Below are 26805 nucleotides of genomic sequence, written 5' to 3' on the forward strand. Positions count from 1 at the left end.
AAAATGTTCGCCGTTTCCACACGGGTTCCTAATTACACAGTGGAGACGTATACTACCCTTCCAATACCACATTTGGCAATACTTAGGGGCCGATAAAGGTACCTTTCTAACTCGTTTCTGCATTGGTGCTGGACTCGATCCGCCCTGTCGATATTTTGATTAGCTGAATTTACTGCACAAGTAAAAATGTTAAAACCAGAAATAAAGAGAGTTATTTCTAACCTTCGAGCTATTCTTTACACTGCATCGAAATTTTCCGAACTAGCTGAAAAGAGTCATTTGGGGAAAACACACTCCACGGATCGCGTCGCAGTTGTCACAACCGATGTGGTCTTGGCCATGCGCCTAGCCAAATGGCTGCTGGTGCGCGGAAATATTAGCGGCACTGTTTTCTGAGCTCCAGTCCCAAAGCGTTTGGTAGATGAGACAGCGCATACAAGAGACGTGCTTCATTGCCTTAGCACAGACACTCTGCGCGCTTACACTCTCAAGATTTGAAGATAACCTATACGACTTGTTTTCGCAATAGGTACGCTTTCCTGCCGCCTGTGACTGCGATGTAGTGCTAGGGGAAATCAGCTGGGAACATCTAAAAAACGTTTCTTTGGCTGCGCAATTGCAAATCGCGTCCACTCCTCGGGTGATTTCTTTCGTTTCTCTAAACGGCCGCCAGAGTAGCGAGCAAGCAACAAAAACGAGATTAGAATGTTACACTATAGTGAAATGACTGCCTCCCGTATCGGTAGCACTGACTCCCGCGCGACTGTCCTATTTGACCACTGCCGTTGTAGAGAGACCGACATGTCTCCGCGTTACGGTCTTGGCTTCGACGTCGAACTCCTCGCTCGATTACTCCTGCAAGGAGGATATTGGGCAGCTGCTGCCGATAATTGCACACGTGGCGTTCGTGTGGTCTCCACGCACTAGTCGACACTCTGTTGTGTTTTCTTCGCTTGTGGATCGTCAGTACTAATGCTCCTTTTGCTCAGTTATAAACACTCCTGATTGGAATAATGCAGCTAAGACCAACTGCGCCGTTTAAACGATTACGGCTTTGCTTTGCTTCTCTTCACAAGCGGGTAAGTTTTGCGTGTTTAGACTTCCACATTCGCGTAGCCATATTAAAAGAAGTGTTGGAAGTACTGCATATTTTCTTTTCTTCTTTTTTCAACGCTATCTCTTCTCTCATCTGGAAAGCTCACAGGCGCGAAGGAGGAGGTCCAAGTGGAGGGCTGTTCGGAGAAATCCCTGCCGCGACCAGCCGCGAGTACTGCCGCGTCTTGTCGTGCTTCGTTCGATCGCTTTCGACCCGGCCGCGATCTCGGGCTCGATAATTGCTCGCCAATTAGCGCGTCGGACCGCCGCTGCTCGCGGCCAGTGTGGTCGATGCGGGTGGGCAGCTGGCCCGCGACACCCGCCGGCTCCTAAATGAGCCCCGCCGCTTCTGACTCTTCATTCTTCTTTTTTTTTTCGCTTTGGGGCCCCCTTCATTAGCGTCTCCTTTGTTTCGATCTCTCCCCTCTGTCTCGCTTGCTCCTCCCTTCTCCATTGTGTGCGTTTTTATTTGCGCTTCACGAAGAGGGAATATATCGCTCGCCGGGCGTTCGCGGTGGCTTTCTTTTCGGTGCTCGGTGTTATACCGCGTTCGCGACCTTTACAGTTGGCTGGCTGATTCCTATAGCATGTCAGTCCGTTGTCTTTCGCTTATGTTTCTTTTTCGTCTGTGTGTAGTTTTCTTACAGTCCGACGATTCGGACGAGCAGCACCTTATCTTCCTGATGTTTTAGTTTATTGCACTCGCGTCTAGCGTATGCAGGAAGTATTCGTATTTTACTTTAGGCGCCAGAAAGCTGGGGCTTCCGTAATTTCAGGCATTTAGGCAACGCTTAGCTGCGGGCGACTTTTCTGTGATTGGTTGCCTTCATAGGTAGAAGCTGAAAAGACAATACGGTAAGGTATACATTACTGGCCCCCACTCCTATTAGTCGATAGATCCGCCGGTAAGAATCGACCAATAAGAGCTCGGCTAGCCGATCGGTTTGTGACAAGTTTGTGACAGTTTTATGATGTGATTGTAGCATAATTTGGCTCATGAAACTTCAAAATCCAGCTGGCAGGAACGGGAAGGAATGGTTCATGGCCGCTTGAGTTGAGGTAGTTATGTACTCTGTGTGGTGCAGATAGGCTTATCCTAAAATTTGTTGCACGTGCCGGTAATATTAACATCTGATATGAAAACTTTCCAATCCCTGTAACTGCTGCATGTGGAGATATTGCCAGCGCAATGGATATGAAAGGCTGTTCTGCCGAATAAATTGGCTCGCTGCATGCGTTGCCGACTTCGTTTTGGCAGTGCCGATGGGAAGAGTCTTTCCTTGGGAGCGCACTAGCCAAAAGTCGGTCTCTGGTAGCGGCTTCCAGAGTGATGCCTATGTGGTTAAAGTTAAGCCGCGTTATTACGACTTCATTGGCATGCACTCGACCTTTGTTGTTTCATCGTAACCAGCGACTCTCGGAGAAGCCGCCTCTTTTTAGCTTATCGAGGCACTGTAGCCTCTTTTGTTCTGGAGCGCCGTCTGTCGCTCATGGGAAGAAGGTCTGGAGTAGCGCGACTAGGCCTCAGGTCATCCTCATTAATAAAGGTTTATGAATGAATGAATGAATGAATGAATGAATGAATGAATGAATGAATGAATGAACGAATGAATGAATGAATGAATGAATCGCTTTCCCTTCGAATGTCCCGTTAAAAGCGTTTTTTGCATTTCCGCCATTTATTAATGCCTGGAGGAAGCTTCAGCTCACGCGTGGAGCGATATCTGAGTTTTCTCGACCGTGACACAACATGCCTACTGGAGGAAAAATGCAAGTGCGCGTAACCTGCGTGTGCCTCGAAGAGAATAGCCGGAAAAGAAGAGAATGCGCCGTAGCGTCGACAAGTGTCCAGGATGAGGGCAGATTTCTGTGCACAATGAGAAAAAAAGTAAGAGCACAACACATCAAGTCTCCAACTGGCGCAAAGGATAGTTTTTACATGTGAAATATAGGTAGTATACGCTGGCTTTTTTAGGTTATTCGTGGGCCAATAGCTTTAGGCCGTGAAACCAAACTGCATCGTTTTTTTTTTTCCTGTGCACTTGTGACTGGTGACTAAATTAAGTCTCATCATTGCTTTTTTACACGGTTTTGACTGCTGACTAAAGGATGCAGTCTTCAAGACAACTAGTATTCAAATCGGTATAATGTTTGTAGTCTCTGTCGCTGAAGCAGTTCTGTGGATGCATCTGCAATCAGGAATGGACGTCAGTATGTATAAGCGTGAGCAACGGCGGGCTTGTGTGGATGCATGTGAAATTGTCAGTGATTGTCGCGCAGCTTGAACTGGAAGTAGTGTGAATTCTTGCGCATGTGCGCGTATGCGGAGGCCGAGTGTCAGTGAGAGGGGCGCTAAGTGCGAGCAGCATGCATGGTATCCGTTTTAGAGGGCACTTGCGTCGCTAAAGTGAGAATAATTAAGTGAATGTGGATTTGATTGCATGCTAGCAAGAGGAACTGTGACTCCGAAAGAGATTGCCAAAATATTGTTGCTAAGCCTCAGGTGTGTTTGATGGTGTTCTTCTTTTAGTAATTTATGATGTTCTTAATGTGTGCTAAAACAAGACAGAAAAAAAAATGGAATTTTATATATTCGCGCATATTTTCGCCCCATGCTTCATACACTGTCTCGACCTGTATTTTCCAGGGGTGAAATTTTAACGCCGCAAATAGAACTGTTATTCTCGATAGCATTTTGTTTTGTAGCAAAAAGTTTTTCTGGGAAAGTACGCCGAAAAGCGCACGTGAAACGGTAATCAGATTCAATTTTCTTCCACGATCTCGTTGCAGAGCCAGAGATCGAGTTCCCAGAATTCCGGGCCGGCGACTTGCAGTTCCAGAACCTTCAGCCAATCAAGTAAGGCATTTGCGGGCTGCTTTTTTTCTTAAATGACGCAAAAAAAAAGTATTAATCGTTTCTTTTTCAATATATTTTGTATATAGATACGAATATTTGTGATAATTAAACCATAAATTAGCGATGAAGTCTAAAAAAAAAAACAGTTTTTCTAGACCTCACATTTATCCTTCTAATTGTGTGTTCGTGTGTCGTTCGTTTATGTAGCTTTGTGTTGCGGGTCGTTTTAATTACGATTGTCATGAGTGCGAAACTGTCCGTCGGCGGCGGCAGCATCTGTGTGGAGCCTCGGAGCGACAGGGAAACAACGGCTATAACGAAGTATCGGCTATATTGAGACACTAGTTGTAACGAAACATCGACTATGCTCAGGCGCCGACTGGAAAAAAAATATGGCATGACACTTAAGCTTCGCCTTTAAGGGTATCAATCGATAGCGTTTAGTGGCTTGAATCATGCCAATTGGTAAACTCCACTGCAGGAAGTTCGTCCCAGGGGTGACTCGGCGTGGGCTTACGATGGAGGTGCCGTTAAAGCGGCCGAAGAAATCTTTTGCCAGTTGTCACCATTATCTTATGAAGAGTTCTTTTTAACTTGTTTGACCTCTTAATCTATTACTGGTCTGTTATCTCTACGGAATGTTTCTTATTGCACCGGTTTCGCCAATATTTGCCAGGAGGTTCTGCGTTTTTCAGCAGTGCCGCAGTTTATGACTGGGTGACAGTTTTGCTTCATTGACGCTGTGTCCCAACAATCGTGAGCACCCAATTTTGGCCCAATCAGTGAGCTGTTTTGTAATGTGCAGACCCGGCGGGAAGTATCACAATCGCTAAGACCAAGAACAATGGTGTGAATTTTGCGATCAACCTTTTTTTTCTTTCTTCCACGTTCTTTGTTTTAGTAATAGGCTGCCCATAGCACCAAAGAGAGAGCCCATCGAAGACATCACTCTAGAGCCCGAAGTCAGCATATGCTACGAAAATGAAAAGTGAGTCCTGAATCAGAAAACGTTTTTCGAATATTGCATACCTCTACCAGGATGGCAGATTGTTACATTTCGGTTACGCTCATCTTGACGGAGAAACACAGCGTGAACAGGGACGAGGAATGAGAAGTGCACAACACACCACTTGTGTCCTGTACTTCTCAGTTTTCGTCCTCCTCTCCGCTCGCTCTGTTTTCTTTTCATCATTTACCTCCTCGCACTCGATTTAGTAATCCTTGTTGACTTCAATGATAGCAGAAAATGTAAATGTAACATCCGTCCTGTAGTTTCAGAACATTTAACGATGAGTTACATAAAACACTGCATTGGTTTCATTGAAGTAGATATGCAGTCAGTCAATCTGTGCCTGCGACGAAAATACCAATAGCTCTCTTTTTACGATGCTGTAGTCATATTGGGCCTTCAACTGAAAAGCAGCACTATACTCGGGGACAACTTTCTGGGGCGGGGACGGGGCTTACACATGTGTTACTACGCCATATAGTTCTGAGTACCTGGAGCCAATGCTTGGTCAGCTTTAACAGTTTCCTTGGCTCCCACTAAGCAGCAACATGTTCCTTTACGTCGCCGACTGCTAATGAAGGTAAAGTCGTGGCTAATCAACACCGCGCACGACGTACGCTGTCAAAAACAGACGCGCGTAACGAACGCGTTACGAACGCGCGCAGAAATGGGCGAAGAAAAGCGGCAGACGCATCACCCGGCAACGCGTGCGCTGCTTTCGCTTTGCGAGATTGTTGACAGGTCGCGCAGCCATTGCCATGAACGTTGCGTATTAAATTCCCGCTGTACTGGCTAGTACTGTAGTATAAGCCTAACACAATAATAAAGTTAATAGTTACGTAATGATATAACATTCCAGAGCATCACCTGCGAAATTTCTGCAGGCACTATATTCTTGTGCGGAGCGAGCTGGCGCGTTTCGGCTCCGTAGCTTCCACCACATTTCCACAGAAAGTTGTCCCCGAGTATAATGTCTTCTCGTGTGCTGAATAATTTCACGCGGGTCGCTTAATTCTGGCAGTGTGACTACTCAGGTGATTCGAACTGCCTTTTGGTGGATTGTCAGCTAGACAGAGAAATGCTGCTTTAAGCTATCCCCACCCCATTCTTCCTTAGACGGTATTTCTGTTTGGTGTGACGTTTGCACTTCTTATCCTTTGCACTTAAAGCTGACGCTTACGTCATGATTTGCTCCTGGAATGTGCATTCAGTTCGCTGTTCTAGCGGTTTCGAGTGGGATCTCTTAATTGATCCTAGTCGACAAACTGCTAGGACGTGCTCGGGGGGAGGAGGAGTGGGAGGGCGGAGGGGTAGACCAAGTGCGTGCAGCTATGCGATGTAAAGGACACGGCACTGTGTCCCAAACAGATCGCAAATAATAGTGACCGGCTTTGAGAGGCCAACTTGAGGCTTATAGATGCATGCGTTTGTTGCACCCACTGCAGATGCAACAAGCGTAAAACGCGAGAGGACGGCGAGGAAGAGTGCGAGCAGGATCCACGGAAGAAACGCAAGGAGGACGAGCTGGATCTTCTTCGGAGAATCTTAAAGGTACGTGGCACCGCGCAGAAGACCTGGGAGCACGAAAGCTTCAGCCACTTTTTCATTTTTTTTCCCCCAGTAAAACAGGCATGTTTTGAACAAAGGAACGAATCTAGAATCCTATGACCGAGCCAGTCACCAAAGCGGTGTGTGCGAGTCTAGTTGCGCTTGTCCCAAGGATGTTCAGGAACGTCGTATTGATGGTCGACAGTCGGGCTTTAAGCAGTAAGCAGTACTAGTGGGAACGCCAAGCGCTGCGACTCATTTCGAAAATCTCTCCGAGTACGGGAACTTGAACGCTGACAAAATTTCGAAAAAAAAAAAGAACGTTTACGAGAGTTTCCCCAACATGCCTGTTTATTTTATTTACTAATGGATCAGTATTACAGCTCGTACGAAAGGATCGTCACCTGTCTAATCCTAGGTGAATATCATCAGTGGTAGAAATCTGTGAAGGAAACTTATTACACGGTATACCCTTAGTTCAGCTTAAATCAGCTGTGCGCCAACTGGGAATATTTCATTCCACATGAGCTGGATGTTAATTAGCAACTACTTCCTGCATTTGCATCTTATTCTTTTCTCTTCTGAAGTTCTTCCTGCGCAAACACGCCAAACTTGGCTGGCTCGTAATCAAAGTTTCGTGCCTTGAATGAGTAGCACAACTGTTGCACCCTGTTCACATTTTTTTTTTCTTTTTTTTTTTTTCGCTATACGTAACAGGGTCAAATCCAACGGCGAATCTTGCGTGAAGCCTCTGTCGAGCACAGGGGGAGGAAAGGCGTCGGAACTGAGCGCATTCGAACCCGAAATTTCTCGCGGGAAGCGGGTACGAAGTCCTGTAGCTATCGCCGCAGCAGATTACCCCGCTTGCATAATGCAGCATACTGGTCATAGCGCGTCGTTGTTTCCATCAACTTCCATCTTTGCGGAAAAGCTTTCGCCCGTCGCCCGTGATACTCGGTCAAGTAAACTACGTTAAAATCATATCATTTCTTGTTGTTCTTGCTGTCCTACTCTCAGCATCAGGAAGTTGCGAGTATTGTGGGGTCATGGAGACCTAGAATTCTCGTGCTATAATATGCTAAATACGCGGCGTCTACGGCATCGCGGTATATGCGGCCAGGTACACGGCGCAGCCTTATTCCGTTTCCTCGCGGACATCGTATCGTCCCAGAGCTTCCGACTGAGCAGAGGCGCAATTTGGGTTGGATTCAGAGATCTTGTTTTAGCCGAAATCACTGCTTAAATTGTTACCAGCCGTTCATGAAGAAGAAATAGGAAGTTCGAAAGGGGGAAAGGAGGGGGGGGGGGAGAGGTGACATCGTAATTATGCCGCGTTGCCATACGATAACTTACGCGCGTTACGGTGCTGGCTGAGATAGCCATGCGCAAACACTCCTTAAATTCATCCAGATGTGTAAGCCCACTCAACAGGCGTTTATCAAGAAGAAGTGCGGCGGCGGGTTGATCGTCGGAGGCGTGCAGTTTGCAGCGCCTCCCCGACGAGCTGGACCTCCTTCACTTCATACTCGCGTCCTGCTTTAAAAAAAAAAAAAAAAAAAAAAAAAAAGCGCACCGATTATTTAAATTACCTCTGCAAAAAAATAAAAAAAAGGAATTGATAATTAAAACACCTAAGGCGTAAATTGCTGCCGGAAGGTCAATTTTTAGTCGCACGCTTTCATTTGCGATGCCAAATTTGGTTTCGCGTTATGCTACTTGCTACCTAGTCTGCTACGCTGGCTGAGCCAGAGCGATCCTGCAGTACTCTCATAAACACGACTCATTTTCTGCCATTTCTTTCTTGTAGAAGGCAATAGATGATAAATGTGCGTGGCACTCGAAGTGCTGCAAGACCGCACATGCTGCGCTCCACTTCTTGCCTCGTACTTCGTGCAGCACAGGGCTTCGAATGTTCGCCCATTTCTTCCCCTTCCCTATTTCTCGCGTCACTTTTACTCTCCTTTACTGTCTGAACGGACCGCGTCGCCTTCTATGTTTGTAGACAGCTTCACTTTTTTTTTTTTTCCTATGCGCTGCATCCTTCCCTCATGTCGTTAAGGCGTACGTAAAGTTGGCTTCTTCTGAATGCTGTTAAGCCAAGTGGTAAAGCCATTTAATGAAACACTCGGCATTGATTTTTTGTTTTCAGAAAAAAAAAAAAATCTTTGCTTCGCGATTTTAGATAGGGCGCGGGTGGTTATGTCATTTTGTGGAAAGTCGTCGCCATGGCCAGACGCACTTTACTATAACCGATTTTTACCAAAAATGTCTTTACTACAAAGGGGGAAAAATGTACTGTCGTCTATGGAAGATGAACTGGAACTTTGGTTTCACTTTACTATATCCGACCCCGCCGGGGTGGCGCAGTGGTTACGGCGCTCGACTACTGTTCCCAAGGACGCGGGATCGAATCCCGGCCTCGGCGGCAGCTTTTCGATGGAGGCGAAAAGCAAGGCGCCCGTGTGCTGTGCGATGTCAGTGCACGTTAAAGAACCTCAGGTGGTCGAAATTTCTGGAGTCCTCCACTACGGCGTCTCTCATAGCCTGAGTTGCTTTGGGACGTTAAACCCCACAAACCAAACCAAACCTTTACTATATCCGAGTTTTTACTATATCAGCGTTTACTATAGCGGGGTTCTACTAATAACACATCATGTTTCTTCAAGCTCTGCTTTGGTTTGAGCGAAGGAAGTGCTGTGGTTGGAAAGTCGTAGCGCTGGCATCAGTTGAAGTAGGTCTCAATGTACTCTGCATATTTAAGTCGAAAATGGTTGTTTGCTAGATTTTGAACAAAACAAAAACGTGAAAAAGGGTGACTTTTTTCCAGCAGAATAATTGAGAATTGTTCTTCACGGAAGAATATAGTAAATGTCAATTGCAGGGAAGACAGAATTAAATGGAGCACAGAAGCCATGGCAAAACTGCAGCTACAATATATTGGGTTCAGGTCGAAATTTGTGGTGTGGCATATCCTCGTGCCCTCAGCAGATGGTCTGTTGTTCTAGCATTCTATATACCTGCATGCCAGATACACATTTGTTGTGGCACTCTTTTAAGTGAAAATGCCACTGGAACTGCACATGCTGGAGGCTATGTTTGCCGCAATGCTTGGTGGTATTTCGTGGGTGCCAGCAGAGACTAGCGATATGTCTAAGGTGTCTACAATAATCAGCAATGTTTTTGCTGTGTAGGTGGAAGAAGAAACGCTCGAGCTGGAGAAGAAGCGTGCCCAGGAAGAAGCCGAGATACTGAAGGCCACCATGAACTTTCTTGAGGCAGCCACCAGCTTCATGCAGCGTGAGCGGGCAGAGCGACCCCGCTCTGCACAATCCTCACAAGGTCCCTCTACAGCTCGTTCCCAGGCGTCATCGGGATCCTCCTATTGCAACGGCGTCGGTGGCTTGCCTGTCGTGGGTGCGCCACTGTACACAACACAGCCGTCCTTCTACTCGTCGTCGCCTGTAGACTCCCCTGGCAAGACTGACCCGTGAGGCGAGAAGGCGTCGTACCGCGCCCTAGGGTGTCGACAATGGGCAGCGGCTTTTAGAAGAAAAAAAAAAGAACCTTGAGACTGCATGGAGCAGCGTCAGCATTCTGACCGTTCCGTACCACTATCTGCGGCATGCACCATGGTAGGAAACCGTGCTGCAAGTGCCCTGCCGAACTGGCCCCGCCGATCTGGCCTCGCCGAAGGTACCAACGAACAGAGCGCCGAGACAGTGCGGGGAAGGGCAACGTCGAAGCCTCCACTCATCTCTGCTATTCCACCACCACAACACATACACAGTCACGAGGGCTTGCGTGGGACCTGTACAGTGACTTCCGCAGTTCTAAGTTAGATGGTCTGTGAAATGAGTTCAATCGATGACATGGATGACGATGTGTTGACATGGTGATGCTGACGTGAAGCAAAGGCGGCAGCTTATGTGTTAAGACTTATTGATGTTCAGTGAAGAAGCACACAGGCTCTGCCATCTTCTTTGTTTGTTTGGATGTTTGTGTTTTTCATGAGAAATAAGGTATTCAGTGTGTCCCGTTCATGGCTTGAGTCTGCTAAAATGCTATAATGTTTGGATCACCCATAAGCAAGAACATCCTTCAATAGAAAAGTTGCTTCAGTCTGACCATATTGGTTTTACAGTTGAGGTCAAGAAGTTGGCGCCTTGGTCGTGTAGCATGAAAGCACCTCCTTTAATGAGTGCATTGTACAGACTGTGCCGTGTTTAATGTGCAAGAGATTGGATTGGCTCATTGGAACTGGAATGATGACACAGTGAAGTGTATAAAGCTGTTAGTTGCAGGCAGCGGATGCATGAGAAGGTAAATTGCTACATTCTCTGTAACAATTTGGTGTTGCAAATTTTCTAAACAGCGAACAGTTAGGGCTTAATGAATACAAATTTTCAGAAGAGTTCTAGCAGTGAACATGCAGACCTTTAATAATGTTTCAATTAGCTACTGGGAAAGGTGTTATTTAAACCTGCACATGACCTGCCTTTTATTATACAGCCATATTGTATAACTTCACAAAATAAAATGTCTTTGATAGCCCACCACCTCCAAAAACCTAAACAAAACAAAGCTTGCAGATGATGTTACCTCAAATTTATCTCTCTTTGTTGCCATACCGCCATCGATTTTTCTTAATAATAATTATGCTCCCTACAATTTGTTTTAATGATAAAGATGGCGAGGGCACACAATGTACATATGAAGCTGAACCCTGTAGCAAGGGCATAATTTTTGTCTTAAGATCAGTATTTAAAGTAAGTGGTGCATTAAATGGCTAAACAATGCTGATCTGTGGTTGAGGCATTTAGTTATAACCATCAGCAAACTACGTGACATGTTGCATGATGAGAGCAAGAGCACAACTTGGTGCTTACGGAAGCTGCCTGAATCAAGCACTGTAACATATGCTTGCTCTTTCGTTGGCTTGAAAGCAGTGTATATTCCTTTGATGCATTTCAGTAGAAAAACATACAGCAGACCTTTACTGTATACAGCTTGCATCTCCCAAACATGAATCAAGAACATCTAATTGTTCTCGAAGTAGGCGCAGTTCTCGAAGAGTGCTAGGGTATGATTCTGTGCTGTTGGGACTGAAAGACTTGTGAGCAATCTCTGGTACGTGCCAGTTTTCTCCACAGCGCCTTCAGCAGCAGGAAGTTGGTGTTCGGGAAGTCGGGGCATCGCTGGGAGACTGCCTTGTGTGTGTGCTAGTGCATCTTATAGCCAGTAATTTATATTAGGCATGATATGTGTGTAATTGGACGAAAGTGCATTAAGAGGGTATTTGAGTGTGCCATTTCAGCATAGCGAGTGCTTCGCAGACGTGTTTTCTTTCCTGCTGCTCTCAAACTAAATATGATACACATAAATAGCTACACATGCAGTAAATACTTATAGACGATATTATGTGTCTGCTTTAGCTGGTTATAGATGAAGCTTTTTCCCTTGTGAATGCTGTCAGTAGCCTGCTGCTGTGGTGGTGAGCTGCGATGGTCTGTACTGAAATATATTGTTGCCGTTGTTGTGGAATGTTGTTGACATGAGCTGAAGGACGAGCACTGGAGAGGAAGTTCCTGGGCAGGTTCTTTGTCCATGTCAGTCCTGTTGCCAAGCCACTGAATGTCTTCTCACTGCAAACTTTATACTGTGTACTGGTCGTATATGCAAAACACTGTAATTGCAAGGAAAATATGGGGGACCGTGTTATAGACCATTAAAATGGGGCAGCAGAGAACAAGATATTTGTCCTGATCTGATGTGAAATTAAATATGACTACATTTTTGCCTGCATCATCATTTTCGGTCAGACGCTTGTCTTATTTGTGTCAATATCAAACCTAGCATCAGTTTGGTGTTGAAATTTTTGTCCTGAGCAATGAAAACCAAATACAGGTAGCCAGAAATGTCGGGTGTTGTGTGCTGAGCCTTTTTCAATTATGTTTTGTGTAAGTGGATAGCAAAATGCATCTCATTTCTCGTTATTGTCTTTAGTTATGACTGGCAAGAAAACAGCACTTTGTTTGCTTTTAGTACTTTGTTTGGTAAGCTGTCAAGAGCCTTTTTCTTTCCAAGAGCACTGATATGCAAAGTGAAGTTACCATATGGGCAAACTGCAAAAGGTATTTCCAAAACAAGTGAAAGCTCTGTGGTTTACAATGGCAAACTGGTGTGCTGACAAGGTTGTAAATATTTTTGGAGGTGTAATGTGCCAGGCAAGTTTACAGTTGTGGATGGCAATTTCTTCCGATCTTTACTCGCAACACGGCGTTTCGGAGTGTGTGTAACCAACTATTTCTTCTGCCCCTGTGAACAACTTTCGTGGTTTGAAAGTTGCGTAGAGTCCTGTGGTTGGCCTTCGAGTCGTAGCCCATGCTGTTTGAAACCCTGCTTGCGTCATCGGGCACTGGATGAACATGCACTTGCGCGCACAACTGTATTGCTTGTTTTATGCTTCCAATAAGTAAACAAAGTTCTCTTTGCAAGTGTTTATCTGTGGTCTGGCGTACTTTCCTTCTGCTTGAGTGCATGTCTGCAGCGAAGTGATCTGTCGTATGAGATCGGAGAAAATGAAGCTGCATTTCCCTTCCTTTTTAAAAAACAATTTTCTTCACTTAGTTCGAGACAGGTTGTTGACTTTAAAAACACTACGTTGTCAGCATTATAACCTTAGAAAGGTTATGGCTGAGAATACTGAGATGCAAACCGTTAATCTGATATCACTATTTATCATGGTTAAAACAGTAAAGTTGTGAACATCGTGCTGAGTTTCCAACCCAGTGCTAATATATATTTCATTCTTATCAAGTGCAGCGTTCATGTCTTCTTAAATGTATGTTGATGCATTCAGGAGGTACCTTGCTTATAGAAGATGCAGAGAGAGGAAGCAAGTTCTGTGTGATGACAGTCTATTGAAACTCCATATTTCATATTACATCCTGGTAGTGTGCAAGCCACAGTACATTTGTACTTTTGTTTCTTTGCCTTGTGCTTCTTTGCCTTGCGCTGCTTTGCCTCGCACTTTGCCTTGCGCTGCTGTATGGTTCAACATACGGTTGTGACAGCTTCTAAAATCTTGCTCCTTTCACACTTCCTTTGTTACCTCTAAACCTCAGGGACTCGGCTAGAGTGATTGTGTCTGCATCAACATCTGGATGGATACTGCCACAATCCATTATAAGATGTTCAGTTGTTTCTGCGCATCTACTACACATAGCACAAGTTTCATCTTCTTGACTAAACTTCCTTCTGTAGCTTCTGGTTCTAAGACATTCTGATCTAGCTTCAAAGAGGAGGCCGCTGCCTCTTGAGTGGTCATAGGATATATCCTTCTTAATGCGAGTTTTTAATTTTCTATATATGTCTAGGGTAGTCTTCTTTTCCATTGAATTACTCCAGTTTTTAGCATCTGTGTTAATTTGCCTGTCATTTAATCTTCTTTATTTCTCCATCCTGCCTTCCTACATACTGGTTTTGTTTTCTTGTCCTTTTCCGCCACTGTGAGTAAGTGCCCTTTTTGTACAAGCATTTAAATACTTTACCTGCCCACCTATTTTCATCCATTTTCCTGAGGCGATCTCCTACAATATTTTGCTATGAGCCTCTCAGAAGCACCACCACTCCACCCCGCCCCCTGTTGATGTGTTTGAGACTTGAAGTGTTCTATAATTTCCTACAGAGAGCAGACGCCATATTTAATTGTATATGCGGGGGGGGGGGGGGGGGGACATCGCAGATGTAGAGACTGGCATCCATACTGAGGTATTGTAGGAATTAACAGGACACATAACATTCTCCCTCAAAAATCGGTATGTCTATTCGTGAAAAAATGAAAATGAATCTTTCGGGAAGTTATTTTCTTCGCTAAAGAAGAACAGATGTCGAAAGTTGGGCGAGTTGGTTAACATTCATGACGGAAAATAGCGCGAAAGTACACGAAGGACGGAAGGAAGTAAGACACGGACAAGCGCTACGAAGTTGTTGCAAGGAAAAGAGCCCACTGAACTAGAAATCACGTTAAGTAATGCCGAAAGTTGGGCGAGTTGGTTAACATTCATGATGGAAAATAGCGCGAAAGTACACGAAGGACGGAAGGAAGTAAGACACGGACAAGCGCTATGAAGTTGTTACAAGGAAAAGAGCCCACTGAACTAGAAATCACGTTAAGTAATGCCGAAAGTTGGGCGAGTTAACCAACTCGCCCAACTTTCGGCATTACTTAACGTGATTTCTAGTTCAGTAAGAACAGATGTTCGGGCTAGTTGGGGATCAATCATGTTTAAGCAACAGCGCTAGAGGACAAAAACTAGAGCAACAAGGCACATGCAATGGCGCTGTGCTTACAGCTGTTTTTTTATTTGGAAAGCACACATTTTATACTCTAGTCAAATCTGTGCACATGCGTAAGGTCAAAAACGTGCGTCAAACCCAGACGTACTTATCAAGGATAAAACCACTTCAAGAACACACGTGTGTACTCTGAGCCATTATCCATTGTGTATTAGGCTCATTTCCTTGGCCGATAAAGCAACAGAAGGTGTGCTGACACACCTGTCTGTTTTCCTGATTATATGGAATGTCTCAGCCAGCTCCCTCGTGCGAAGGTCATTGTGCACAAAAACACTTCTGTATCTGCAAAGAATGGAATGCATTTACAAGAAAAGCAATATTTGGCTAGGTTTGTGGCTTTCTTGTCTAATGAGTTACAATGCTCCACGAGCCTAACTTTGATACTTGAGTCCACAAGGAATGAATTTGGTACACTGCACTCTTGTGACACGAAACGTGCCCATTTACATGCTTGATGTTACAGTTATTTATTTTGCGTCCTTCACGCTCCCTTTGAACGGCAGCCCCCAAATTTTCTAGTTTGTTGGGGGCTGAGAATACAACGTACACTCCGTACCTAGCCTCAACTCTTCAGTCTGTGAGATAAGGCATGCATATATGGCATAACCGCCACCTTGCATTCTTTAGGAGCCGTTCGCAGTTCCGAAATGCGCTCAGAAGACTTCGACATTCGAATAACTCTTTCTGCACTTGAAGCAAGAACTGTGTCAGGGTACCAGCTTCCTTCCAACTGTTTACGTGAGGGGCGACACTATAGTGCTCATTTGATGAGGGCAAGACTTCTTCACTGCCATACCTAAACAACTCGTAACTATATACCGGTTTTTACAAACTTGGAGTGAAAAGACTTATAGTTCAGCAAGGGCTTCTCGCTTCTGGGAGAATATTACCAACAGATATGGCTCGGCTGAAATGTCATTTTCAAATCAAAGAACTGCAGAACACCTTCCTGAGGAATTTCATGGGTGAAGTTTAGACAGTTGTAAGTTCAGCGCCGTCGTGTGTCCTTTCTTGCTATAGTCTTCGTCCTCTAGCGCTGTTGCTTGAACATGACAGGTTTCTTCGCTAATTCGGCAGTGCAGGACAATTGGCTGCGTGCGAGCAGAGACGAAGTAGAGATTTGCCTTGCTAATAAGCTGTCTGCAATTTTTTCTACCGTAAATACGCTACCAGTCATCTAATAGTTTTGTGAATTCGCCTATAGTAAGACGAATAGAAGCTCACGCGGTGCTTCAGCAGAAAATGCGATATTATGAATGTAGCAAATAATGTTTATTAAACGTTGTCATAATCCGGGGATTTATATCTTTTCGAAATGGCGGCACCTGTAGAAAAAGAAATCGTTAATGAACTGACACAAGAATAAACATTTAACACGCTCAAATAATCAGTAATATATGATAACATTGTGTATACACATTATCCACATTTAAAAAGACAGCATGTTTAGATTTTGCATAATTTCCGCTTTTAAAACAGAAGCACTTTTGCATGTATCACGCACATGATTTTTTCTGTAAATTCACATAATAAATTTACACTTCACGAGATAGCGTATGCTGCTCGTTCAGCGCCCGAAAAGCCGCTGCAAATGCCGGAGAAGGCGGTCGGCCAAATACAGGGTGGTTGCTTAAGCTCCGCCTTCAAGTGTATTACGGGTCAGCATCAATGGCTCCGATAATGCACTGATAATGCACTCGCGTAAATGCACTTTCCTTTAAAACGGGGTGAACACTTAAGCCGTGCTATCGCTTCTACTCTTAAAGGGACACTGCAGCGGTTTTCAAATGTGCCAATACTAAAGATTTTTGAAGTAGATTATTTTTTGATCATGTCTGTGAAGTTTTTTTTTTTATTATTATGCATAAAACACTTGCGCTACCGCCGACTGAAAGCGCGAAATTCAAATTTCCCGTGCCCCGCGCGGCTGCAACAGGGGAGGAAAGCGGAGAGAGAAGCCTCGCTTCTCCGTCCGTTGTGACGTCACTGTGAGGATCCGGAGGCATTCAGAGCCAACGAAGGGGGCTTTCGGCGTGCACTGTTCCTCGTCTTGGGTGCGTTGCGGATGTACAAAACATGTTAACTTAGTGTTGTGCACCTGATACAACACAACTATGTATGTGTTCGGATGCACGAATAGCTGTGGACACGACGATGCAATCTTCCATTGGGTTAAAAGCTCGCGGCGCAATGCGGCGTTGCTGAGAAGAGAGATAAATTCAAGCTCACCAAAGGAAACATTCTACTCGAAGCATTTTTATGATTGTGACTACATGCAGTTTTTTCCTAATGCCATTTCTATAGGGCTTTGACAAAAAGGCATGACGCGGTTCGGTCTATTTCCTTACACAAAAGAGTCGGGACAGTCACCAGTTCCTAGAACCGCGGTTATTAAAGGAAGAAAAGGGAGGTAAGGCTTGTACTTCGTAGTTCCACTACTTTCTGACTATCGAGATTTCATTTGTATGCGATTTGCGCAATAGCTCCGCGCACCGGCTTCTGTGTTAAACATGAACAACTCATCAGCAGCACGCGCTGATGATTTTTGCGAACAAGCAGATAATTAAGAAGAGCCCACTGCTGTGTCGCAGCTAGGTTGTGAAGGCATTGCGAGATCCTTTCCAGCACGGCACCTGCCTGATATGTCCGTGGAACCCTTACAGGAACATTATTAGAAGATAGTGTTCAACCCCCGCCGTTATGCAAGATGTAGAGGTAATCGGGAAAGTGCGATGCAGTGACCACAGGATGGTGAGGTCCCGAATTAGCCTAAATCTGAAGAAGCAACGACAAAGATTAGTAAGAAAGAAACCCATCAACGAATTAGCGGTGAGTGGGAGGGCAGAAGAGTTCAGGATCTCGCTACAGAATAGGTTTGCAGCTCTAACTGAGGATGGCGACATTACCCTAGAGGCAAGGAACAATAATTTCAGAGATATCATTACTGAGTGCGCGGTAGAAGTAGGCGGTAGGATAGTTAGAGAGGATACCGGCAAGCTGTCTAAGGAGACGAAAGATTTGATTAAGAAACGCCAGAGTATGAAAGCTTCCAATCCAACAGACCAGATCGAATTGGCCGAGATATCAAAGCTAATCAATAAGCGCAAGGTGGCCGATATAAGGAAGTATAACATGGAGAAAATTGAGCATGCTGTGAAGAACGGGGGAAGCCTTAAAGCGGTAAAGAAGAAATTGGGCATAGGCAAAAACCAGATGTATGCGATAAGGGACAAAGCGGGCAACGTCATCACTAATATGGAAAGATAGTCAAAGTAGCCGAGGAGTTCTATACAGATCTCTACAGTAGCCAAAGTAGTCAGGACCATAATGAGATTGGCGGTAGGGAAAAACAGTCAGACGTTCCACCAGTGACAAAGGACGAGGTCAAGAAAGCACTAGCAACTATGAAAAGGGGGAAATCAGCTGGAGAGGATCAGATAACTACAGATTAGCTGAAGGACGGGGGGGATATCGTGCTAGAAAAACTGGCCACCCTGTACACGCAGTGCCTGGTGTCATCCACGGTACCGGAACCATGGAAGAATGCAAACATTATCCTCATTCGCAAGAAAGGGGACTCTAAGGACCTTAAAAATTACAGACCAATCTGCTTACTGTCTGTTACGTATAAGGTATTTACTAAGGTAATCACAAATAGAATCAGGACGACCTTAGACTGCAATCAAGCAAAGGATCAAGCAGGGTTTCGGAAACGGTACTCTACTATCGATCATATCCATACCATCAATCAGGTGATAGAAAAATGCTCGGAATATAACCAGACCTTATACATAGCATTCATTGATTACGAAAAAGCATTTGACTCAGTTGAAACCTCGGCGGTGATGAAGGCATTGCGAAATCAGGGGATAGACGAGCCGTACGTGAAATAGTTCTGCATAAAGAAAGTAACAAAATTCCCATAAAGAAAGGTGTTAGGCAAGGAGACACAATCTCCCCAGTACTATTCACAGCTTGTTTAGAGGAAGTATTCAGAGACTAGGAATGGGAGCAGTTAGGGATAAGGGTAGATGGAGAATACCTCAGTAATCTGCGATTTGCTGATGACATTGCCTTGCTAAGCAACTCGGGGGATGAACTGCAAATAATGATTGATGACCTAGACAGGAAAAGTAGAAAGGTAGGCTTGAAAATCAATATGCAGAAGACTAAGGTAATGTTCAACAGCCTCGGGAAGGAACAGCAGTTTACATTAGGTAGCGAAATACTGGAAGTAGTAGGCGAATATGTCTACTTAGGACAGGTAGTAACCGCAGATCCGGACCACGAAAAGGAAATAACAAGAAGAATACGATTGGGATGGAGCGCATTTGGCAAGCACTCGCAGATAATGACTAGCAGCTTACCGGTATCGCTCAAGAGGAAAGTATACAACAGTTGCATCTTGCCTGTACTCACCTATGGGGCTGAAACGTGGAGGCTAACCAAAAGAGTTCTACTTAAGTTGAGGACAACCCAGAGGGCTATGCAACGAAAAATGGTAGGGGTAACATTAAGAGATAGAAAACGTGCAGAGTGGGTCAGAGAAATAGCTCAAGTTACTGATATTCTAGTAGAAATTAAGAAGAAGAACTGGACATGGGCAGGACATGTAGTGCGAAGAGAGGATAACCGATGGTCGCTGAGGGTAACAAACTGGATTCCAAGGGAAGGGAAGCGTAGCAGGGGGCGGCAGAAAGTTAGGTGGGCGGATGAGATTAAGAAGTTCGCAGGGGTCAAGTGGATGCAGCTAGCACAGAGCCGGGTTAAGTGGAGAAATATGGGAGAGGCCTTCGCCCTGCAGTGGGTATAATCAGGCTGATGGTGATGGTGATGGTGATTAGAAGATAAGGAGTGTACCGCTCAACTTTGTATAACCGCATTCAGGTAAAGAGCGCACAGAGCGAGGTTTCCATCGATGCCTTCAAGCAAGCAATCATCGAAGTTGTTCATATTTGCACATATTTGATTTTGTACCAGAGTTATAAGTGTTTCAATCGGTCTCAGAAGGCGGAGGAGTCAGTGCAGGAATTTATAATTGCCGTAATACAAATAGCTCAAAACTGCAATTTCTCATCGATGTTGGACAGAATGATCAGAGACCGTATTGTGTGCGGCGTCAGGTCGAATAACGTACAAAAGCAGCTGTTGGCGAAGAAAGACCTTACTTTACAAGAAGCAGAGGCTCTCGCATTAGCTGCAGGAAGTGCGGAAGTCGACGCCCAATGCGTGACAGGCAACCCCGAAGAAGGGAAAGTAAACAGGATCTTTCAGCGCAGTGTGCCTAATATAAAGAAGCAGACCTTTGGTGCACAGAAACTATTCCGATGTTGCGGAAACTACGGACAGAAGTCCACAGCTTGCCGCTTTAAAAAGCGCCGGTGCTTTCAGTGTGGGCAACAAGGCCATCTGGCAAAAATGTGTCTGTCAAAAGACCGCCTTTACAGAACAATGACAGTAAAGGCTCAAACCTTAGACGAAGAAGACAGCGATAGCAGCGCATCCCAGATTTGGTCCTTGAGTACAGGGCTGTCGCTTGTGCCACCCATTCAACAGATCTTCGCGTGGAATGACATGAACTTAAAGATGGATATTGATACTGGTTCGCCGGTCTGCGTTATTCCAAAGGCAATCTTTGAAAAGCATCGTCAGTGCTGGCCGCCTCATTAGAAGGCAGTGATAAAGTTATCTTGTTACCGTGGCCCATTGCCGGTATTGGTTGTCCCCAATATGGAAGTTTCTTATCCGGCGGTGACAGTGCAGTGTAACTTGGTGGTGTTGGACTGCAAAAGTTCAAGCCTTTGTGGGCGAGATTTGTTACAGAAGCTGAACGACAGAGGCCGAGCTGTGCTACACGTGAAGGCACAGCCTGAAATTGAAAGCGTGGCGCCCCAAATGGTCTCGCCAACTGCTTCGGCACTACTGCAGCAGCACGCGCACCTGTTCTCAGAAGGTACCGGACTCATTAAAGCCCCGCCGGCACGGATACATCTGAGAAGCGGAGCGATTCCAAAATTTTGCAAGGCAAGAAAGCTTCCTTTTGCTCTTCGCGAAAAAGTCACAGGAGCTGGATAGGCTCCAAGCTGCTGGTATAATATCCTCGGTACCTTACTCGGAATGGGCGACGCCCATTGTTCCGGTCTTAAAAAAAGATGGCTCAGTGCGCATATATACGAGTATAGAAAACTGGGCGAGTTGGATTGGATTCATCTTAAAGCAGCGCGAAACACAGGACAAAAAACAGGAGACGACACAAGCGCTTGTGTCGTCTCCTGTTCTTTGTCCTGTGTTTCGCGCTGCTTTAAGACGATTTAGTGCACATCTTCGGAAATTTCAAAGTCACGCTAAACCCGATGTGTGAGATCAAACAGTATCCGCTCCCAGTCATTGACTTGTTTGCCAGCTTAGTCGGAGGAGAGCAGTTCAGCATTTTAGACCTTCGGGACGCCTATAATCAAGTCGCGCTGGACAACGACTCTCGCATGCTGACAGTCATTAAAGCGTAACAGAACTTTACACGCTTCCACGAAGAAGAAAAGTTTAAATATCTCACAACAATTCAACTTTCAAATGAAGCCTGTATTCGTGTAACATCTTTGCTTTCTTCATTCCACCTTTAAGCGAGTGAAAATGGGTATTTATTCTGCTATAAGCGTTTTCGAGCCTTTTGGTGGAAGAGTTTCTTCCGTGTTTACCCGCCTCAAAAACCTTCGTTTCTACCTGCGACAAATTGTTGAGACGGCTGTCAGTTATGCGCAGTCATAATCTCTAACTAATAATTTAATGCTTTAGGGGCAGCTTTCACTCTATACGCTCAGATTAATAAAACTGACCTCAACAGCAGTAATGACAGAGGTCAGTTGGTTTGCCAGCTTGTACGACCTGACTCCCAACTAAAAGCAAGCTAGGACCCATTATTTCACTTGGCCACAAACTGGGGCTCGCTGGCTTCCAGCTGGTCAGAATCTTGGACCAGTTAATGCCAGTTGAGTGTATCAGCTGGAGAGAACTGAAACCAGTTAGAACCAGCTAAAGTCATTTGGATTTTTTTTTTTTCATTTATTTGGGCGAGTACAAAGTTTTGTGCTTTGACTGGCGAACTATGAGGCTGGCTTTGGGATTTTAAGCGTACGATGTAACGAACAGATTTTGAAGCATACGGAATTGCTTCTCTAATTGGTGGCACCTCCGTGCATTGTGCAACAAGGATGGTCGAATGCTGACCAGATGAACTACCTAAGCGCCAACCACGCTTTCTGCTTGGAGCATGCCGAGGACCCAGGCGACTTGGACGTAAACCTAAATGTGCCTATAAAAGTCAAAAGTCGCTGGAGCTATGCGCAGCTGCACGTTCAGTCCATGGGCATTGACCTGAACAGTGCGCCCATGCTTGACCAGCCAGATGGGGACAACAACCTTCCATCGTAGAAAGAGGTGGACGAGGCTGAACAGCAGGCCTTGCCCGAGGGCTGGGAACGGCACCTGGATGATGATGGGCCCTACTACTGGCACATCCACACGGGCACCATCCAGCGGGAGCGGCTACGAGAGGGTGTGGTGCGTTCGCCAGCACCGACACCCGAGAGCCGGCCGCAGCCACAGCCATCGGCAGAGCTACCCGCTGCAGAGTCACAGGAGGAAGTGGCCCCTGGCAATGGGAGATCCCTGCGTTTTGCCGTGCGCTCTCTGGGCTGGTCAGAAATCCCCGAGAGTGTGCTGACACCTGAACGGTCGAGCCGGGAATTGAACCGCTGCATTGTGGACTTGTCCCAGGGCCGGGGCATGGATGGTGTAGGCCGCTGGGGCGAGGGGCGTGCTCTAATTTTAATAATGTGAAACCAGGAAGATGATTTGACAATTTCTCAGGCCAGATCTCGAAATCCGCCATTTTTTCCAACTGTCGGCGGGCCCCTGAGAACGGAGGGCACGGGTCATTTGAACCCTTTTCAACCCTGGATAGTCCTGTCTTGCCACAACGCTAACTACAACACCGATGCTGGCTTCTCAGCTGAACAGGTGCCGTAACAACCCGCGTTATTACACTTTCCACCGTATACGCTTCCACCTTTTACTCTTCCACTGCATCCCTGTCCTCCGCCTTTCATTCTCGCCCTTGTCAGAGTGCGTTCCTGCGTTCTTGACACAACGTGCTGCTTTTGCGGTAGTCAACTTTCGTCTTTGCATAGCATGACCGTCGGTTGCGCAGCCGTCAGCTTCCATCATGATCTCCGCCTGCCATGGTAGCCGCACTTCGAGATACCCGAGCAAGCCCAATTAGTAACCCACCCTTTCTCCTTTCTCTTTTCGCCCTCCCTTCCTCTTCTCACCATTTTTCCTCCCTTCTAAATGTGGAGAAGGGATTTCTAGCTCTCTTCTCTGCACCGGCTAACCGTGCAAGTCGGGGTTTAGCTATGCTAATACCCGCCAAGCGTTGCATGTAGTTGCATACGGCAGGGTTACGTCAATGACCACGCTAACGACGACGACGCTGAATCTATGCAGGTACGGACGCCCATAAGCTGTTCTCTGAAATAATTGCACCCCTTGATATAAAACGATGTTTAAAACAGGCCATCAGTTGGTTCTTTCATTTATGTGCTCGAATCACAGAGACCATCTTTAGATGCAGCCTTACTTTATACATTGGTGCCAAGTAGCTGTTGGCAGCAGGGTTTATAAGGCTACTTTTAGTGCGGAAGCACTTCTAGCCTGGCACGATGGATCTCTCGAATGTCCTGTTTCAGACCGCCTGACCGAGTGTTGCTATTGCAACTTACCAAGCTAGCTTTGCTCGACATGGATATACTCTTACGCGGAGGGACCATTACTGCCATGAATACTACAACAAATTACCAAAGTCAGGGTCAAAGTAAAAGCTAATAACACTAATTAAATGCTTAAAGACTGCACGTATCTGAACTAACGTTGGCGGGAATACGACTTCCTAAGCCTGCTCTTTAGGTCTTGCTGACCCTAGAGGTCTGTAAGGTCATATTACTGTAGTACTTTGCTGTCTTAACATGCTGGCTTTAATTGCATCCTCCTGAGCCTTATTAAGCTTTATTAGACTTAGCTAAGCCTAATGAGCCTAACTAAGCCTATTTAATGCGGCAAGACTTCTGAATTTTGCACGTAAAATTTGCCCTTAGCTCTGTAACTCGGTTTTTGGGGACGGCACCACTTTTGAGGGGCGCGTGGAGTCTGCTTCCTTCCTTGGCGTTCGTTTAACGGATTGTGGCAGGGGCTGCTGGCAGGTCGATTTGATTTGACATCCTTTTTTCTTTTTTTTTTTTTGAGGAAAGCTGCGCTTTCCTTCCGAAGTGACTTCGAATGCCCTTGCATTATTTATGGTCTGAGACAAGGGAGATGCCAGGGCAACCGGACACAACGCATAAGTCATCGAGAGAGCACAGTACTAGTGTTGCTGTATATGCTCCCGCAGGGAGCTAATAGCATGTACAGGACACTGGTGCTATGCTCTCTCGAAGACCGGTGGGCATGCTCCCTGCAGGAACATAGACAGAAACAGTACAAAACACGGATCGAGAGCGCCAGAAAACCCAAGAAGTTCGTTCTCGTTGTCTTGCTTATCCGTGGCACGGCATCCCTACGAGAACGACCCCGTCCTATAGTGTCGATGATGCACTGGCAGAGCACATAGAGTGGTAAAGCTACAGGCGCGCAACAAGCCCGATTGTCATGTAGAGAGCGCTGCTTAAAGTGTGGACTCCGGGAAGGCCGAGCGATCTGATAGGGGACGGCTTCGGGTCAGTGACCTTATGGCGCATACAGTGTAAGCCAAAATAAGGGGAGAGATGTTTTTCGGAGTCTGACGCGGAGAGATGGCATTAACAGCAAAACAATGGACCCAGGAAAGAATGAGGCCATGCGGTGAAAGACGGCTGCAGGATTCCTGCCTTGAGGCTTGCGACGCTAGCAAGCGAGATCGGGCGTGTTCGTGACTGTGGCCTGCATGACCAACGGTGTCGTGGGTATATTCAGAACGTGGACGGGTACACTTTGGAAGCAGCCTGTCGAAAGAAAATTGCGGCTCGAGACCGTACACTAGTTACAAGCGAGAATAACAGGCAGAGTCGCTGCGGGAGGAGTTATAAGCGAATGTAACGTGTGGGATAGCGAGACCTCAGTCACGATGGTTCGGGGAAATATACGTAGCAGTTATATCAGTGAAAGTACGGTTGAGGCGCTCAGTAAGACCGTTGGTTTGGGGGTGATATTCGGTGCTAATGTCATGTTTGGTAGAGCAAAAACGCGATGCCTTCGACAGCTGGGAAAAGGAAGAAGCAGCTGAGGAGCACCGGCGGTTTTGCAAAATCGGGTCTTGAAGAAGAAAATCGGCGATATCAGTGGCAATAATAGTAGTTGGTCGTGAACTGCACAGTCCGCTGCTTTTGCAAGACATCTATTTCTAAAGTTAGACTCGGGAAGTGGGCCCAGAGGGTACATTTCGAACACAGTAGAAAGCTTCGGAGCGAACGTGAATACACTGAAGCAGGCTCACAGGGAGAATTTTAAGACGTTTATGGCGCTAACATACGGCGCAGGCACCCAGGGCGCAGGCACCCATATTGATGGGAAAAGAGTGATACAGACGTTGAGAGGGAAGTTGCGAGAACGTGAGAGAGAACGAGAACTTAGGGGCTGAGAAAATGCTTGGCTCACGTAATGATGAAATAAACTTCATTAACGAGGCATGATGCCCCGCTACTCGACTACACATCTCCGCACCGAAGCTCAAAACACCACGAGCTTAACCAGTATTTTTATCGCGTTCATTTTAATTTTATATGTTGCCTCAGTTTTTTCTTTCGCTTTTAAAATTGCAGCTGTGTTGTTTTTTCTTTCATCTTATTTCTGTCATACGTTACTTCTAAGAATATGCCTTCTATGTATGTGTGTAATTACAGTTGATTACTCTCAATTATTCTATGTGCCTCGTTCCATTGTCTCCTTCTTATGTACGCTTTTATTACTTTTTTTGTTGCCTGCTTTATTGCCTGGAAAAGTTTTGACATGCTTCGAGTCGTGGTGTGCCCACTTATGCTGCGAACACTCCATCTTTACTTTTTAGAAGCACCAGTGGGGCATGTGCATATTTTGGCTGCGTTCGATTGTGGTGGTTGTGAGGGTCTCGTCGGAGGGTCCTACTGACCCCCTACCACGCCCTACACAGGGGGACCTCCGTGTTACTTGGTCGAGCTTGTGAGCTCTTGAGTATACCCTTTCTTTCGCTTGGAGGCGCCGTATGACTGCGGTGTGGAAGTCTGAGTGATTCCTGCCCACTGGGCCAACTTTGCTTAGGCGCCGTGCATAATATCACGAACTGAATCGAGCCTTTTTATGGCTTTTCTGTGGTGCACCCTCGTTCACCAAGGCGTATGCTTCAAAAGCCTGCAGTATATGTGCAATGGGCAGGCTCTTAATAAAATATCGGTTTCTTAATTTGCTCTTTATGTACATGTGCACAGCTTTATGCACAGATTTTTATGCGTTTTTAGAGGTTTTGCAGACATGGATTTTGAGTTTCACAGCGTGATGTCTCCTCTTTGCATTTCGACTCCCGAGATCATTGAATCGCGCGTTTGACCTTGAGCCTGCTGCTTTATCGGAACACAAGCCTTCTTGCGCGCGGCGTTGGTTGTTGTTCAGGTTGTTTTCTAGAAGGCTGTAAAGAGCCGTGGTCAGTGACGTCACTCCAGGTGGCCCTCTGCAGAGAGGCGAAGCTGCGGCGTTCGCTCGGAGGTTTTCCACTCAGATTCCACTTGGTTAGGCGGAGGTTTAACAACTACTTTGTTGGCGCTTGGTGGCTCAGTATCGCCATGGGTGAGGTGCATGCGGGTCTGAGTGCGTAAACGCTTCAGTTCAGGCGTCAGTCTCGGTAAACTAGTTTTAACAGGGATAAACCTGCATAATTCTT

The 26805-nt window shown here is 45.9% G+C and overlaps 2 protein-coding genes across 4 annotated transcripts in view; both read left to right on the forward strand.

Moving 5' to 3' along the window:
• The window catches only part of LOC146186342 (uncharacterized), a 126389-nt gene extending 113379 nt beyond the window's left edge, over positions 1 to 13010 (forward strand). For all 3 annotated transcript variants that reach the window (XM_084607117.1, XM_084607118.1, XM_084607119.1), the window contains 4 exons: positions 3886 to 3952; positions 4854 to 4940; positions 6407 to 6512; positions 9701 to 13010. In XM_084607117.1, coding sequence (XP_084463243.1) covers positions 3886 to 3952; positions 4854 to 4940; positions 6407 to 6512; positions 9701 to 10000 — 560 coding nt within the window. In that variant the 3' untranslated portion in view covers positions 10001 to 13010. The remainder of the gene's footprint in view (positions 1 to 3885; positions 3953 to 4853; positions 4941 to 6406; positions 6513 to 9700) is intronic.
• A 9084-nt stretch (positions 13011 to 22094) lies between these two features.
• LOC146186343 (protein Fe65 homolog) lies at positions 22095 to 22703 on the forward strand. Its single transcript, XM_084608031.1, has 2 exons — positions 22095 to 22160; positions 22296 to 22703. The coding sequence occupies exons 1-2, from the start codon at positions 22095 to 22097 to the stop codon at positions 22701 to 22703; spliced, it is 474 nt and encodes a 157-aa protein (XP_084464157.1).
• The last annotated feature ends 4102 nt before the right edge of the window (positions 22704 to 26805 follow it).

This window comes from Amblyomma maculatum, chromosome 6, assembly GCF_055883805.1.
Source record: "Amblyomma maculatum isolate TAMU_Amacu chromosome 6, ASM5588380v1, whole genome shotgun sequence".
Taxonomy (NCBI): domain Eukaryota; kingdom Metazoa; phylum Arthropoda; class Arachnida; order Ixodida; family Ixodidae; genus Amblyomma; species Amblyomma maculatum.